Here is a 17061-nt window from a genome sequence, read left to right as displayed (position 1 = left end):
AAGGTTTTTTTTGTATATTGAAAATACCTTTTCTCTCTGTGTTTTACAGCAAAATCATGTTTGTTTTGCAAATTGGAAGCATTTCACAAACAGACAGTTGCAATACCAATCTGAGTGATCCCAACACTGTAGACAAGGCAGTGCTCCTCCAGTACAGTGTAAATAATGGAATTACATGGCAAGTAATTGCACAGCATCAGCCAAAGGACTTTATACAAGCCCAAAGAGTGTCTTATAATGTTCCCCTGTGAGTACCCAGTCACATTTCATTACCTTTAAGTGCAGAAGATATATTTCTACTAAGAATCTGTCTTTGCATCACTGTATAAGTAAAAAGTTTGATGAGAGGGTAAACAAAGAAGAAAACTTAAGGGGAAGGCTGATTAGGAAATTCCAGCCTAATGTTTATCAATATACTTGAAAGAAAAACAGGTTACTTGTTTTAAAGGTACGGTAAAAAAATAATCCTCCTTTATCTCTGTGCATTTTTCAGCATTGTTTTGCATGGTTTGCATGTACAGTGTGTTGACAATCAGTGGTGTAGAGTAATGCTTAACTTTGCTGTCAGTTCTGTTGGGGGTTAAATAGGGATATGCAAAACACCAATAGTCTGGAGCTCTCACAGCCTCTTGTGTTTGTGACAACAGGGAGGCACGAATGAAGGGAGTCTTACTGCGCTGGTGGCAGCCCCGTCACAATGGAACTGGTCATGATCAGTGGGCTTTGGACCACGTAGAAGTCGTCCTGTGAGTATCAGCTTCACCTCAGCCCACCCCATCTTAGAAAGCACTGAAATTCCTCCAGCATGCCATGAGTGTTAAACTCAGTAAGAATTGTTGTGGGCCAGGGAATCCTTTAAGAACCAGTCTTTGCTAATGCTCTGCCCTGACTGTAACCGTCAGTGGTTAAGATGGCCATGAAATAAGTGCCATAGCAGGGGTGTGGTGCATCATGGAAAAATGCAGGAGGGAAAGTGGGACTTTATCACAACCAAGTATTGGTGTGATCCTGTAATACCAGCAATGACTGTGAAAAAAATACTGTCCTGGGACATAAGAAAGGGTGTTCCCGTTCAACACTGTGCTGCCATGTAAGGCTGATTTATATCCTTTCAAAGATACAAAAGAGTCTGCTGTATTGCTCTTTGCACAAAGTAATGTTGTTGTGCCTCTGAAAAATTTGCGTTAGCAACTAATGCCTTATTCATTTCCTTTTTTTAGTAAGAAGGATACTGTTCAGAAACAGGGTTCACTATATCAGGTTCCTATGGTCCGAGCTCTATATTCATCCCCTTGTCAAGATTTTACCAAGTGTCTGCACCCTCCTGATTCTCCCATTCTTGAGATGGGTTTCGCTGGCAGCTAACCCGTTTTTCCTGTGTTACATCACGAAGAGATGACCTGCTTTTTCTCTAACAATTTAGTTCCAGTAGAAGTGAAATGCTAGTGGCTTCCCGGGCGGGAACTCATCGCTGACAGTGGTTGGCAGAAAGAGGCGTGCCTGCTCCATAGATAGGTTCAAACATTTGTTTTATTGAACAAAGTAAAAAACAGCAATGAAGAAATTGGTTTTGGATGACCTCCAGACTGTGTAATTATAACCATGGGGTTTCTGAATAGCAGAGACACTGCAAGTAATGTTTTGTAACAGTAGCAAAGTCAATTAGCTGACTGCTAGCTAGCCCTGTTCTTTCCACTGAGAAGCACCAGCTTGCATGGCACTCATATCAATCCCAAATCAATCTGGCCCCAACACTGAGTTAATTGTACATGTTCTGCTGCTTTTACACACCTTGCTGGGCTCTGCTTCCATAACATTATGTTTAAAGCTTAAAGGAACAGAGGGATGGATGTGATTCCTGGCTTAGTTAATCAATGGCTGTAAGATGCTGCATTAGGAAGGATATGGAAGAGTATGAACCTGCAGGAGGTTCACAGTGTTTAGAAAACCTTGGAAAAGGGAACTGGTAGTTCTGAAATATCCCCATGTTCTTCTACCTTGCAATTAAAAAAACATAATAAAAAAAAGGAAAAAAATCAGGTCAGAAAAAAAAATGGAGCATAATCCAAGCATTGAATTAGGATGTGTGAGTAGGAATAGGACAGATCTTTAAAAAAGTGATTCTTAGGCTGAAATATGGAGAACTTCCTTAACAATGAGATCTGCAGGTTGTAGACTAGACACGCAAGTTGACTGGTGACAAGTCAGTCATATGGGATATCTTATACTAGAATGCAGACAGCAATAGAAATGCTACAGCAAGTAATGACACCTTACCTAGAGAAGGAACTAGATGTGCAGACAGCGCCTCCTTCCTTTTCTTCTTTATCTCTTGTTAAAGAGCTTTAATGCTCTTCTGAATTTTGGCCAAAATATCAGACTAGAGACAGAGAGCCTCCACCCTGTTCGAGTGACACCTGGTACAACCCACAGAGGAAGACAGACCAGACTGATTTCTCCTGTAACAAGTACTGTGAAATGTAGTGCCATGACAGCCCATTTCCTAAAGGCCAGATGTAGAGTTCTGCTCCCTGCTAACTACAACATTTGAGACGTGCTGCTCTCAGCAAAGGCAGAATTACCTGCTGTGGTGCATCTGGTTCATATGCTGGCATGTGCTTAGACCTGACAGGTGGCTTGACCCCTCTGTTTTGCTAAAGTTCTGTCTATACTGGCTAATTCATCAAAATATTCTGTAGGCCTCTTAAATTTTACTTGCAAGTAATATGCAAAGGGTTCAATAAAGCCTTTAGAAAGCTTTCTGAAAGGAGGCACACTGTTCCTTGTCAATAGATACTCTTACTTGGGTTTTCCTTTAGCTCTGCTGTTTCGCTTGGCCACCTCACACTGGTCACTTTACCCCCAGTGCTTGAATTTCTTCACCTGTAAAATGATGAAGCCACTTGGGCACCTGCACGGAGCGCTTCCCAGCATACAGAAGAGAGCCTGGATCAGTGTCTGTTAGCACTAATCCTGGATAATCCTGCACATATCAGGGATTCACACCATGAATACTATGGATAGGATTTTGCTTTAATTCTTAATATTCTTCATTCTCCAATGAAGTGCACAGAAACCTTGCCTGGGCAGCTGTCTGGCAAGAGGTGAGGAGACAGCAACCCTTGAGCAGACTAAGGCCTGGAGTAAGAGGGCAAGCAGGGAAAGCACCTGCCAGCAGGTCTGCAGGGATGTAGCACAACCAAGGATTTTATTTCCCATCCAATATGGGGGATGCCCCTGCCCCTCCTTACAGTGCTGACCCCAGGGACAAATCTGTGAATACCTGCATTCATGGTTCTACTCTTCTCAGCAATCTAAAGGCTTGAAATTCATTCTGCCACAGGCCCAGCTGCCAAGCCATAGTGCAGATAGCACTTACAGCTGATGCACAGCCAGAGTCATGCCACTCTGCTCAGTCCAGTTGATTTCTGAGTCAAGGACCACCATCCTCTCACCAGCAAACACATTTTCAGAGTGCAATTTCTTTGTTTCCTTTGACTCCCAATCTAGTTTGTTGGAGGAAAAAAATAAGATGCCAATTATACATGCATGCAAAATACCTGGCAGTGATAAGAAAGGCCAAAGAAGGATGGTCTTGTATATGACTTAAAATCATTTCACTTTTGAATGAATTATTTGAATGACTTGTTAAAAAGCAGTATCATTAAGACTGATGCAGCTGCAAATGGTGCTCAAATTGAGCACCTCTTTTGAACAGGTGAAACACAATACCTGCTTTACTATGTTATACATTAAATTGATCTTGCCAACTTAACTACTTGCCAGCTTATTTTAACAATGGCTGATGTTGGTCCTGTGGTGGAGAGAGGATAACTGTCAAGTTCTCAAGTCCCTTTTAAAGCTAGTGCCTATTATTCCTTATTAGTGCAGCATTTTTTCTCTCTGTTCATAAAGAAAGCTTTGGGCACAACTCACACTTTCCATGTGGCTCTTCTTAGGACAAAAAAAGTATTTCATCCCAAACTTAAGAGTGGTTTCCTATGCCTCTGCACTTCTGCCCTAAGAAGAGCCATGTCCAACTCTGCATTTCATCTGCACATTGGTTTTCTCTGGAAGCACAGCTCTCAGCCTGTCTGCTGTACAGACACCACACACTTCTTTGCATGTGCGTTTGGAGCTGCTATTTCTTCACGTATGGGGCAAGCCCTTACAAACCTCTCATAAACTTAATTCTGGTCAAAGGTATTGAGAACTAAGGAGTAATGATAAGCTGAATACTAAGGTTCTGGTGCTGCTTTCTTTGCACCCCAAAACTTATTCTGTGATCCAAAGGAATTTGAGTTCTGCAAGGAATGCAAGAAATATTCTCCCCACCTACTTACTTTATGGTTAACTGTTGCATAACAGAACAAATCCTTCCATAGCCATCACTCCATGCTCTTCATTGTCAAGATATTACCACTTTTTTTGCACAAATGATTTAGTGAGAAATTATGTTGCAGTTGGTGCAAAGAATGTTATCCTTATTTTGCAAAATTAAAATACAAATTATACATTCTAGTTCTAACAACAAGTGCTCATGTAGAAAAACATTTTCATCTGCTTCATTGTCTCAGTAAAAAGCAATGATTTGAAAAATGCATTTAAGTTGACGTATCAACACAGTTATGATAAACAACAGAAACAGTACAAACATTAGGTAATGATCTGAATATTTACAACATTTATGCCAAATTTAATATGATGCTGTCTGTGCTTTTATGATGTTTTTATTATATTTAAAAAGTGCATGCTAAATTTTATAAAAAATAAAAATGTAAACATTGATTTGAAATATCAGGAAATAATTTCTTCAATTTTTATTTTCAAAAGAGATGAAAAGTCGTATATTGCCTCTAAACCTCATCAGGGTTTTATGACTAATCACAGTGCTGCATGCATTGAAAGGCATATTCTAACTTGTGTTGTATTTCATTGTTTGCTGTCATTGGTTTTACACTAGAATAAGGTAAGTACTTTCCCTGAATCAATAGCATATGTATGTTTCTGTTACAGCTACAGCTCTTTCACAAAGTTTTGTCAGTAATTGGTTCGTGGAAACCCATTTGTACTCTCTGAGATGTGCCACATAGCTCTTGAGGGTCCTGATCCTGCAGCTCTTCCTGAGGGAGCAGTGGGGGAAGTTAAACTTAGCAGAAGGTGTTCAGCAGATTACCCCTCAGTGAGAATTTCACTGAGGTTGCAGTGAGAAGGATTTCCCCTTCTCCTGCAGTGCAGTGAGACCCAATGGAAGGCACCGAGTGCATTGCATGGGTGACCTCTTAGCTCCAACAGGGAATTCCCACTTTTTTAATGATCACAAGAGCTGAAGCCACAGCCAGGTAGTGTATGTCAGTGAACCTGCATGGTGGCATAGCTCCTTAGACACACAGTCCCTTCCTGGTAGTTTTTCTTTTAATCTTTCGAGTTTCTTATAACTATGCTGCTTTGTATTGTTGCAGTTAATACGTACCACTAATGAACATAGCTACTGAGCTGTGGATTTAATTCTTGACCTCACCAGAGCCAAAGAACATTTTTCATTGATATGAGCCATCAGGACTTTAGTGAGAGCACATGACAATTCTCATTATAGTACTCCCCTGACGAAGCATTTGTAATTCAGCCTCAAAACTTACTTACCCCAAGGCTAGTCCCGAGAGGCAGCTTTTGCTGTTTTCTAAGGCTTTGTTCATGTTTCATCTTGTTATACAAATATTTTTGTTTCTATTTGGTTCCTATTGTGCCCTGTCAATTAAAAAGAAAAACACAGATATAATGAATGACTTTAATATATACTGGGGTTTTTTACCACTTATTTTTCATTCCATTTGGCCATGTTCTATGTAAAAAAATGAAAAAAAAAAAAATAGCAAAAGCATAGTAAAGTCTTTTATCAGTCTGTGAAAATACAGATTAAATTTGTTATTAATAGTATTGAAAGCATTCTCAAATCCACCAAATGCAGCCATGCGTAAGTACTCCTGCAAACTATAGTATATATTTCTTATCATGATCTTATAAAGCACTGTTGGTCTGTCTTATACAGTGCTTGCCTCCTATCAATATATAAAATTAATTCAGAAACATAAATATATACTATCTGTGATTTTGTGAATACCAGACTATACATACTATACAGTATGATACTATAATATATACGGTATACATACTTACCTATAGCAAGAGTGAAAATCATACCATTTTCTATAGCAAGCATGAAGTTTTTATGTGGCATTCCAGTAGTCAGAAATTCTATCTCAGATTTTGGTGGGGACAAGTTTAAACCATGTCAATGCAAGTTAAAAAAATAAGTTCTTGAGAATTCAGATTTCTCTTATTTTTCATACACTGCACTGCTCTGGTGGTCAACGTGAGACATAAATAGATGTTTCTTTGTAACTTGTTGATCATATAAAATAACAAAGCAGAATGATATATATAAATAATAAGTAAATCTCTTTTAAGTCATTAGGCAACCCCTTCTTTGTTCCTTTATTAAATTCTTTCTTTTCCTTTTTGGTTTTTTGTTTGGTTTTTTTTTTCCCCCCTTTGTTCATTATTTTAAACATCTTCATCATAACTTTAAGCCAGATACAAAATGGTTAGGTGTTTGAAAGGAAATGAAGTCAAGATGCACCTAGCAGTGTTCAAAAGGAGCCCTGAAAACTTCTGCTGACATGTTGTTGAATATGAGCAGATGAAAGGCAGGAGGGAAATGCAGGATTGTGAAGGCCCCTGGGCCATGAACTGTAGCTCAGCATGTGCCTTGGCTGTCCAAGCCTTGCCTAACCTGAGGCTTTCACAGCCAAGCTCAGTCCTAAATTTAACTAGGTCCAGAAACAGCATTTTTTTTCATCCAAACACGTTGACAGGCTCTGATTGGTCCCATTTACCTAGAGCAAGGCCACTCAGTTTTGGGCTGTGCTTTCTCTCATGTCCCCATCTCCTGTAATTCAACTGCAGAGCAGCCTTCTCCCAGCAGATAGGTGCTTCATCCTCACTTCGTCGTTTGGGTGCTCTCCTGAGAGGTGGGATGTCACCTTGAAGGCCCTGTGTCTAAGGAACCACCCACTTACCAGGCAATGGGAATTAAAGGGAAGGCAAGATTAAGACCTCCTTCAAGCCTCATGGCCAATGGCAGCCACATTCAAAAGCAGCTTCAGGGTCATGATTTCCCTCCTGCCTTCCTCAGTGAGACACTCAGCACTGGATTGAGTGTGATGTTCCTCTGAGGTGACTGCAAGACCAGAATAAAGACTGGTCTTCAAAGCTTCTTTGCACCTGAGCTATGAAGTGGCATTAAAACTACATAAAGCTGTCTCACACAAAACTCTTACAAATCCTTTTCACTTGAAGAAGTCAGGTGAAACTCAGGACAAGTCAGCCTAAAACATTAACTCCTCTCTCAATTGCCAAATGCTCTAGAGCTGTGCCTTCCTGTGAGAGTGCCAAAAGTCATGCTGAGTGTAGATCTCCTGTCACCAGGAGCTGGTCTTTGTTTCATTCTTGTATGTACATTCCAGTGGCCAAAAAAAACAAAATTATTAAAAATTTACAAAGCCTTGGAAAACCAGTTGAGAAGCAACTTGGATTTCCTTAGGGATTTATACTTTAGATTTTGACACAACTGCTTTTATTCAGTTTAGTCAATTGTGTTCTAGATTAGCTGTTGAAAAGGGTATAATTTTGTTATACAGACTTCTTTAGATTAAATTAATATACTGCAGCTAAAGACAGCTTTGCAGGATCATATGTATTTTGCAAAGCATGCAATTATCCTTTTTTCCTAAGGGCCACATTCACTAAAAGTAGGCTTATGCACTAGAGAGGAAAGTATGACTGGTATGAGTATTTAACTTCTTACCCACAGAGAAAACTCACAAGTGAAAACCTGCCCTGGTTTCAATAGGAGATTTGTTCAGTGCAGTGTCTACTCCAGTCCTTTACTTCACCAATCACCTCTAAAATCTTACGGAGGTTTTTTGGTTTGGAGGGTCTTGGTACCATCCAGTCCTTTGGAGTACAGAGGCTTAGGCCAGGCATCCTTCTCCCACTGCAAGACAGACACAGAAAGCACAAGGTCCTAGGTAGGTAGGGAGTACTACGACAAAGCAGGAATTAATCTAAGACTGCACAGATTCATTACAGTTTTTCAGCTCCTTTTCACTGGAAACCAAAAGAAAGTTTGGCAATGCAGTCACCAGCAGTTCCTCCTGGGTGAAGCTCCTTACACCAGATCGAATTGTCCTTGGGGTCTGCATGGTCTCTGCTCTGATCTCTTAAAGCTGCATCCTCTGACTGCATCTATGGGAGTATCTCATATGCTGGTTTTCCATGTAGAGAAAGGGGTCAGATGGCTCTAGCAGCAGTATGTGATACTATTTTTATTTTTAAAGGTAGTTCCATAGTCAAAAGATCTTTCTCATGCCCTGGGACTCTACAGTGCATAGTTCACAAGTCACTGCCTCTCATAGCAACATCTCAGCTCCTTGAGACGTCTGGCCAAGTGCACTGCAAGTCGCAGGTCTGAGAGGAGACATCCCTTATCAGAACTTCAGCATACACAAACCTTTTCATTCTCATGTAATTCTGAATGCAGTTTGGCTGTAGATCACTGTAGATCACTGTAGGCCTGTATTTGTGTGCGTGTACTAGGGTTTTGGGTAGGTATATAGACAAATCAAGAAAAGGCACAGCCAGATGAAGCTCTGTGGCTGTTCTGCAGTCCCCTGCCACAGCAGAGGCAGGGGGATGTAGAGGATCTGCACAGAGGGATGTGTGGTGCTGCACATGCAGCTCTCTCCAAGGTGTATGCAAGTCTATCTAGGCTATAAGTTGACTCACAAGGATGCACCACAGATGCTGTCTCCATTTCCAAAGCTGTGGAAATTTGGAAACTGAAGCCAGTTAGGTGGGTTTCAGGTACCAAAGTCCCGGACAGCCATGTAATCTGCCACTGTCCTCACAGTTCTTTCTTCCCTCAATGGGAGAAGTAGAAACCTATGTTAGGTGTGATGGGTCTTGTCCTTGTCGTGGTTTAAGCCACCCAGGACAGTCCCTTAGGTAGGTCTTCTGAACGAATATCCCTTCTTCAGCTAGACTGCAGTCAGGGTCTCTTGCCTGGTCTCCTTTCAGACATGTTGATGCTTATTTCTGAGATCTTCCTTTAATTTTGGGTGGGGGTGTATAAGGGAAGGAATCATTAAATCTGCATAAAAGTGTTGTACTTTACTTCCTATATGGTAAAAGTGGAAGATAATGGAGTAACGCTTTTCTTCTGTTCTCAAGATAAAGCAGTTAATGGCAGAAGACAGAAGGATAACTGGAATATAAAACCATTGTAGAGAAATGCCGTGTATTGAATGAAGTGCATACAGCTTTAGTGAATCTGGCCCTAGGCAGCACAAATATTCATTAGCTGAAACCTCTTAAACTTTCCCTAAAATTATGAATTGTAAATAAAAGCAAAGTGGAACAGATTCTCAATTGCCTTGTACCTTGCTGTTGTATAAATGGTGCTTTTCATGCTACTGTACACAGGCCTGAAAGGTCATGCAAGGACAAAGAAGAATCTGCCCCACTAGCTCACTGCTCCACAAGAATTTAAAGTACATATCAAAGACACTGACACCCTTCTCTTCCCCTGCCCTTTGATTTTAACAGCACTCGCAAACAAAATTACATGATGAATTTTTCACGGCAACATGGGCTCAGGCATTTCTACAACAGAAGACGAAGGTCACTTAGACGATATCCATGAAGAAACGAGAAATTTATTTTTTTTCCTCCCAACATGTGATGTGTTGCTTTCATTCTTTAAATCTAGCACTGCGTCTGGTATCAGGACTTTTCTGCAACTGGCTGGATGAATAACTGAAAGCCTTTCTGAAGACAGAGTGCACACCACTTTTTCGCACTGTGAACTAATGAGAAGTGACTTATTTTCTCATAGGTAAATGTTTTAATGTTGATGTGTCTGTGAAAATTGTGATCTGTTGTAATATCAGTTACAGTGGCAGTATTGAAAGTAAGCAACTAATTCTGTTTAACAGGAAAAAAAACGTTTAAGCACAAAGACTTTTCAGATTTTATGTTTAAAAAAACCTACATACTAAGTACAGAATTTTAACATTCTTTGTCACATAGGTATTTAAGTGCACTGTATTTCAGCTCTGTGTCATTTTATATGATTAAGTTATCATTGTTTGTCCTCTCTGTATTATCTTATACAACATGACACATTGGCACTGTATTTACTTGTTTTGATGTTGTAATACTTTTGCTGCTGATTTTTGGGCTATTTACCTTCCAACAAAATATATTAAAAAGAAAAATTCGAAGTACCTAATCCAGAAGATTGCAAAAGTATTTGTAAAGGCACTGATATCCTTCAGTCTTATTCTTTAATATGTCTGTGGGTTAGCATTGTTTTGTGGATAAGAAAAGAATGCTTGACATTAAACTTTTTTCTACTAAGGAGCTGTGGAGGAAGCCCCAAACAGAAGTTCCCAATTCCCTATCTAAATGTAGTCAGTTCTCTGCAACTGATTTACTTACAGTAACTGCCATTTGCTGTCTGTAGTAATGAAGTGATTTGTAAACAGTGAACGTTTCATCGTGTTCTCTTTGGTGTTTGTTTCTATTGCGGGTCATGTTTGTATCTTCTGATAAAGTTGTATCTACACCAGCAACATTATAATGCCCCTATAGCCCTAAACTGTCTATTAGCATAAATAAAATGCTTCACTTTATGGTGAACCAAGCTAAAGATCCATGCTTCAATAAAAATAATGTCAACAAAGAATTCTGATGTTAGACTTTTCAAGCCATGAAATCATAGTCCAAATTCTTTTACTAAATACCTAGATTTTAATGCAAACATCGATGGTATTTTTTAATATTTAGTACATCACTCGTAACAGCACTTCGCAAATAACATAAACCAAGAGATCTTCCCAGTCTCACCTGTGGACTTAACAGGGTCATCGGAACAGGTCCTGGTGCAAGGAATAAAATGGGACCATGGACCAATACACACTTGTCCATACCTGCAAACCCAATATGCAATGTGCAAATAGACATTTCAAAGCTCTGAGGAGTACAGTGCAGCAGATAAAGAACCCTGTTAAAAATAAAGTTGTTAATTCTTAGGATCATAGATTCGTTTAGGTTGGAAAAGACCCTGAAGATCATGGAGCCCAACGGTTACCCCAGAGCTGCCAAGTCCACCACTAAACCATGCCCCTAAGCACCACATCTACATGTCTCTTAAATACCTCCAGGGATGATGACTCAGCCACTTCCTGGGCAGAATCAGAATCAGAATCAGAATTACCAGGTTGGAAGGGACCTTCAAGATCATCGAGTCCAACCCATGCCTTACACCTCAACTAAACCGTATCACCAAGTACCACATCCAATCTCTTTTTAAACACATCCAGGGATGGAGACTCCACCACTACCCTGGGCAGACCGTTCCAATATTTTATTATTCTTTCTGTGAAAAATTTCTTCCTAATATCCAACCTGTACCTTCCTTGGCGCAGTTTGAGACTGTGTCCTCTCGTTCTATCAGTTGTTGCCTGATAAAAGAGACCAACCCCCACCTGTCTACAACCTCCTTTCTTCAGCCCTTGTTCTTGTAGGCGACTTCAACCTACCGGATATATGTTGGGAATTTCATACAGCTCAAAAAAGGCAGTCCAGAAAGTTTTTAGAGTGTGTGGAGGATAACTTTCTGTCACAGCTGGTGAGCGAGACTACCAGGGGAGGGTCTATGTTAGACCTGTTGTTCACTAATAGAGATGGACTGGTGGGTGAGGTGAAGGTTGAAGGTTGCCTGGGGCACAGTGATCATGAAATTGTAGAATTTTCAATACTTAGGGAAATCAGGAAGAACATCAATAAGACCTATACCTTGGACTTCCGGAGGGCAGATTTTGGCCTGTTTAAGAGACTCATTCAGAGAGTTCCTTGGGAAACTGCCCTTGAAAATAAAGGAGTTCAGGAAAGCTGGGTGTGCCTCAAAACAGAGATCTTGAGGGCACAGGAAAAGTCTGTTCCTGTGTGCCGTAAGATGAGTCGACGAGGCAAGCGTCCAGCCTGGATGGGTACTGAGGTTATGAAGGAACTTAGAAATAAAAAGAAGGTGTATTATCTTTGGAAGGAGGGTAGGGTTTCTCAGGGAGTGTTTAAGGAGGCTGCTGGGGCATGTAGAAAGAAAATTAGGGAGGCCAAAGCTCAGTTTGAACTTAAATTGGCAACTTCTGTAAAGAATAATAAAAAAAGTTTTTATAAATATGTTAATGGTAAAAGGAAGGGTAGGACTGATCTTTGCTACTTATTGGATGAGGCAGGAAACTTAGTAACTAAAGATGAGGAGAAAGCAGAAGTGCTTAATGCCTTTTTTGCCTCAGTTTTCAGTAGGAAGACACCTTGCCCTCAAGATAACTGTACTTTGGGGTTGGTAGGTGGTGTTAGGGAGCAGAATGGTCCTCTTGTTATTCAAGAAGAGGAAGTTAAAGAATTGTTGAGGCATCTGAACATTTATAAATCAATGGGACCAGATGGGATCCATCCCAGGGTGATGAGGGAGATGGCGGATGAGCTTGCAAAGCCGCTCTCCATCATTTACCAACAGTCGTGGCTCACTGGTGAGGTTCCAGATGATTGGAAGTTGGCCAATGTGATGCCCATTTATAAAAAGGGTAGGAGGGAAGATCCTGGTAATTACAGGCCAGTTAGTCTGACCTCAGTGCCGGGAAAGTTAATGGAAAAGTTCATACTGAGTGTTATTAAGCAGCACTTAAGAAATGGCCAGGGTATTAGACCCAGCCAGCATGGGTTTATGAAGGGCAGGTCATGCTTGACTAACTTGATTTCCTTTTATGATCAGGTGACCCGCCTGGTGGATGTGGGAAGGGCTGTGGATGTTGTCTATTTGGATATATTGGATATATTTGGCAGCCCCTTCCAGTGCTTGAAAATCCTTTTGGTGAATAAATTTTTCCTAATATGCAATCTAAATCTTCCATGGCACAACTTGGGAGAAGAGACTGATCCCTCTTGCTACAACCTCCTTTCAGGCAGTTGCAGAGAGTGATAAGGTCTCCCCTGAGCATCCTTCAGGCTAAAAAAACCAGTTCCCTGAGCAGCTCCTCATCAGGGAAAAGCATCATATATACCTGCCGTGCTCTTATATCATGCATATCTGTTTATGACACCATACTGGTCTGAACCACAATGGTGTTTGTAACACATCCATGCTTGGCCACCTAAAATGTATTTAAGAGGCTTCTGATCAAAGGTATCTGAGCAGTGCAGGAAAAAAGGAGGTCATTCAGTGACCAACAAGTCGAAACCTTGGCTTGGTCAAAATTATGCAACAGACCTTTGACACACCTGGAAACTTACTGCAACAGCCCAGCCTCCTGCAGCTGCAGACTCCCCGTACTGTTATGGAGAACCATGTGTGTGCTTTCAATCTTTGAAACAAGATAAAGGACCTATTCAAGGAAAGAGCAGGAAGGAAAAAAAATAAAACACAGGGGTTATTAAAGAATATAATAGCTTAGTGTTTGGGCAAGAGATTTTAAAACATGTAATGAAAGTTTTGCCCATTGAACAAACAAAAATACAAGATATAAACACTCCTATTTTTAAAGATAATTTTATTTGCCCTAATATGTCAATAGAGGGGTGATATTTCAATCTAAAACGTGCATGCAGCTAATGTGTTGCTAGGGAATTAATGTATTTTAAAGACTTAGATACAACAAGGCACATAATCTGACTTCTCTTTCCAGTTAAGAGACCAGCATCATCAAAGAAGCTGCTTTTCACAATTGTATTCATTTCCTTTGAATAATCCCATGAGGCATTTCACCAGAACTCACTACGAACTGCACACAGGCTTTTCTCAAGATCATCATCACTGGTAGATTCCCAAGTGATATTGCCATTTGCCCTTTCCAGATTCCAGGAAGTTCTTAGTTCTTCCTTGCATTTTTTCCATTCCTACAGCTCACGAGGTAGCATGCACATACGGCACGTGCCGTGTATCTGCTGTTTCATTTTTCCTCCCACATGACTGAAAACAATAAGTCATGTGCCATTAAATAGTTGATAAAACAGCAAGGGTGACACCGCACATAATTGATGGCAATAACACAGTGACACTGCTATAAAATGTACTGACAAGCTTTTCTATTGGTACAAAACTTTGGCAGGCATGACTATGAAAACTGGTACTTACAACAATGGACATTCTTTGATGACTATAGCCTTCAAAGGGCTATATATATAGGTAGGGACAGGATCCATGTTTGGCAGCAGGCTGGCCAACTTGGTGAGTCAGGCTTTAAACTGAAAGACTCAGTGGCTGGGGTCCAAAGCGACAATGTTCATGCCATTGCAACCAACTGAGGAATAAGTACGCCAGCCAGAGCAGGAACAAATGTTCCTTATCTGCCTCCTAAGATGAGAACCAGAAGACCAACCACCTCAAGTTTATGTATACCAAAGCAAACAGCCTGGGGTACAAACAGGAGCTCTGTACCCAGTCAGAAAGTTATGATATCATAGAAATAACTGAAACATGATGGGGCAACTCACATGACTGGAAGATTGTGATGGATGGCTATAGGTTGTTTCATAAAGCCAGGCAGGAAAGACAAGGAGGAGGAATTGTGCTCTATGCTAAGTAAAAACTTGAATGTACAGACGTCAAGTATGGTGATTGTGGAAGCCCTATCAAATGCATCTGGGTCAAGATAAGAGGGGTCATCTTCAAGGGGGATCTTGCAGCAGGCATCTGCTACCGACCTCCAAACCAAGACAATAAGGTCAACAAAGCAATATTTAGTTCAGTTAAGCAATCTTGGGGTCAACAGAACCTGGTTCTTCTAAGTGACCTCAACTACCCAGCATACAAAGTGGGTAAATAACTGGCTAGGCAGAAAAACTATAGTAGGAAAATCAGTAGCACAAGGCAGTTAAAAAAAATGCTATTTTCCATTGTGTCAATGGAAACATTTGTGATAAAACACACTATATATATCAATAAATATATATATATATACAGCTGCCAGTCCTGGTAAAGTAGGAAGCAGTTGTCAGCTGCTGAGCTCTCCACTTAAATACAGATGTAAACAAGTTAGAGAAATTGCACATTACAGCAGCAGAAACAAGACCCTTGAAACTGCTTACAAGTAGAGAAAGTTGGTTTGTTTAGTCTGGAAAGGAAAATATTTGGAAAGACACTTACAGCAGCCATAAACATGGATCTATGGTTTATTTACTTGCTAACCCTTCAGGGCAAATGTCACTTGGTGGAAATGCTTCCACAGCATCACTTCATCATTTATCCATCAGTGGGGAATGGGGTTTGGTTATTATCCAAGCAGAAAGCCAGTGCAAGGTTCTGAAAGTCCTGCTGACAGATGCAGAAAGCGCCATGCGCAAGCAGGTAGGTATAGCAGATAAACCCTGATCTGTTCAGCTCTGTAGCAAGGATTTACTAAACATGGCTTGACACTGGAGTAGCAGAAACAAACTGTAGAGGGGAGGAACCTTAATCCTGAGCTGGTGAGGGAGCCTCAAAACCAAATGAGATCAGCAAAAAGACTTGCCTACTTTAAGCATGGCCCTAAAGAGCTTTTCAAGGGCTGTTAGCAATCTGAAGCAGCTGAGACCATGCAACCACTTGCAGCACATCTCCTGTGAAGGAGCATACAGAACATCAACCATCTGAAGGTTGTAGATCTGCTCCTGGAAGAAACGACTGTGAGGTATGAGGCTGCAAAAGTCATACAGGTGGCACGTGGATGAACTACCTAGTGTTCTCCTGTGTTACTGATGTTTTATGGCTGTTGCTTTGTACCTAGTGTTCTCCTGTGTTACTGATGTTTTATGGCTGTTGCTTTGTCTTCCTCATGTTCTTCTTGGTTCAGCTGAAAGAACCAACCGGGCAGCAAGCCAAAGAACTTAGATCAATGCATGGCTCATTACCAGAGCCTGATAGGGAGAGTTTGAGCCAGTACCCAGCAAGGAGGGGCCCTGTAAAAATGGTATTCCAGGGATGGAGAAACACTGTAGTGGAGGGTGCTGATGGATGCTGGATTTATAGTTTGAAGCTGTACTTCTTTTTAAAGAAAACAAGTTCGTTAAGCTTCTTTGTGGGGGAGTGGGGAAGAGGATGTGGTTGTGCTTTTGAGCTATGCTGGTCTGGGAGGTACTGGGCAGCCACAGGTTTCAGGGCTGTTTCTGTATTAGGATGCTATGGTTGACACCATGAGAGCTGGCTGATAGCCCCAAGTCCTTCCTTCCCCACACACTGACTGTGCACATACACGCCAGCCTTCTGCTGATACCATATTGCTCCAGATGTGCCAGAAACAGCACATGCAAAGCCATCCAACTGGTTTATATTCATGACTGCACACCCAACTTAGCTAATTTAAAATCACACACTTCTCAAGGGACATTTTAAAGGATTTGAGGTCAGCCACTTTCAAGGAACTTGGCATGGTAAAAAGGAAAACGTCCTGGTGGTTGGGCCTCTGCTAGAATAATTGTGTAATTATGGGCAATAACAAAGCTTGACATGACTAATGTATCTGCATAGGATGTGGGTTGTAACTGAACTATTTAACAGGAGCACTTCGAGAACCAAGCCAGCTGCCACTGAAATCCCTGTAAATCTAAACGCGTTTCACTTCCATCTGAAAATGTCCACCTCAGTTTCACTAATAAAGATGGTTTGACCTGTCCTAGGACCTGCATAAGACTCCACAGTCAAATATAAACAGGGTTTTTTCTGCTTTGTCTCAGAAGTTTGTCCCAGAGTTGTCTCAGTAGAAGAACTCTGAGTGTAGTTAGGGAGTAGCTGGCAGTGACCCAGTTGATGAAGCCCATCTGACCCAGTTTGCTAATCTGGGATGTTTTGTATGGGATATCCATGCCAATGGGACAACCAGAAGTATCAAAAGTCTCTGCACTCTCCAGCCCCTCATCTAACTCCTGTGCCCACACTCACTATCAATCAGTGGTTGGCTGAGG

General features: G+C 41.0%; 1 protein-coding gene across 1 annotated transcript in view; it reads left to right on the top strand.

Annotated features, from left to right (window-relative positions):
• Positions 1-9763, top strand: part of RELN (reelin) — a gene marked incomplete at both ends in the record, with an annotated part of 292747 nt that extends 282984 nt beyond the window's left edge. The window contains 3 exons of the mRNA XM_080626620.1: positions 50-247; positions 648-746; positions 9667-9763. Coding sequence (XP_080482746.1) covers positions 50-247; positions 648-746; positions 9667-9763 — 394 coding nt within the window. The remainder of the gene's footprint in view (positions 1-49; positions 248-647; positions 747-9666) is intronic.
• Between the last annotated feature and the right edge of the window lie 7298 nt (positions 9764-17061).

Source organism: Psittacula echo, assembly GCF_963264785.1.
Source record: "Psittacula echo genome assembly, chromosome: 1".
NCBI lineage: Eukaryota > Metazoa > Chordata > Aves > Psittaciformes > Psittacidae > Psittacula > Psittacula echo.
This window is presented reverse-complemented; position numbering and strand designations above follow the sequence as displayed.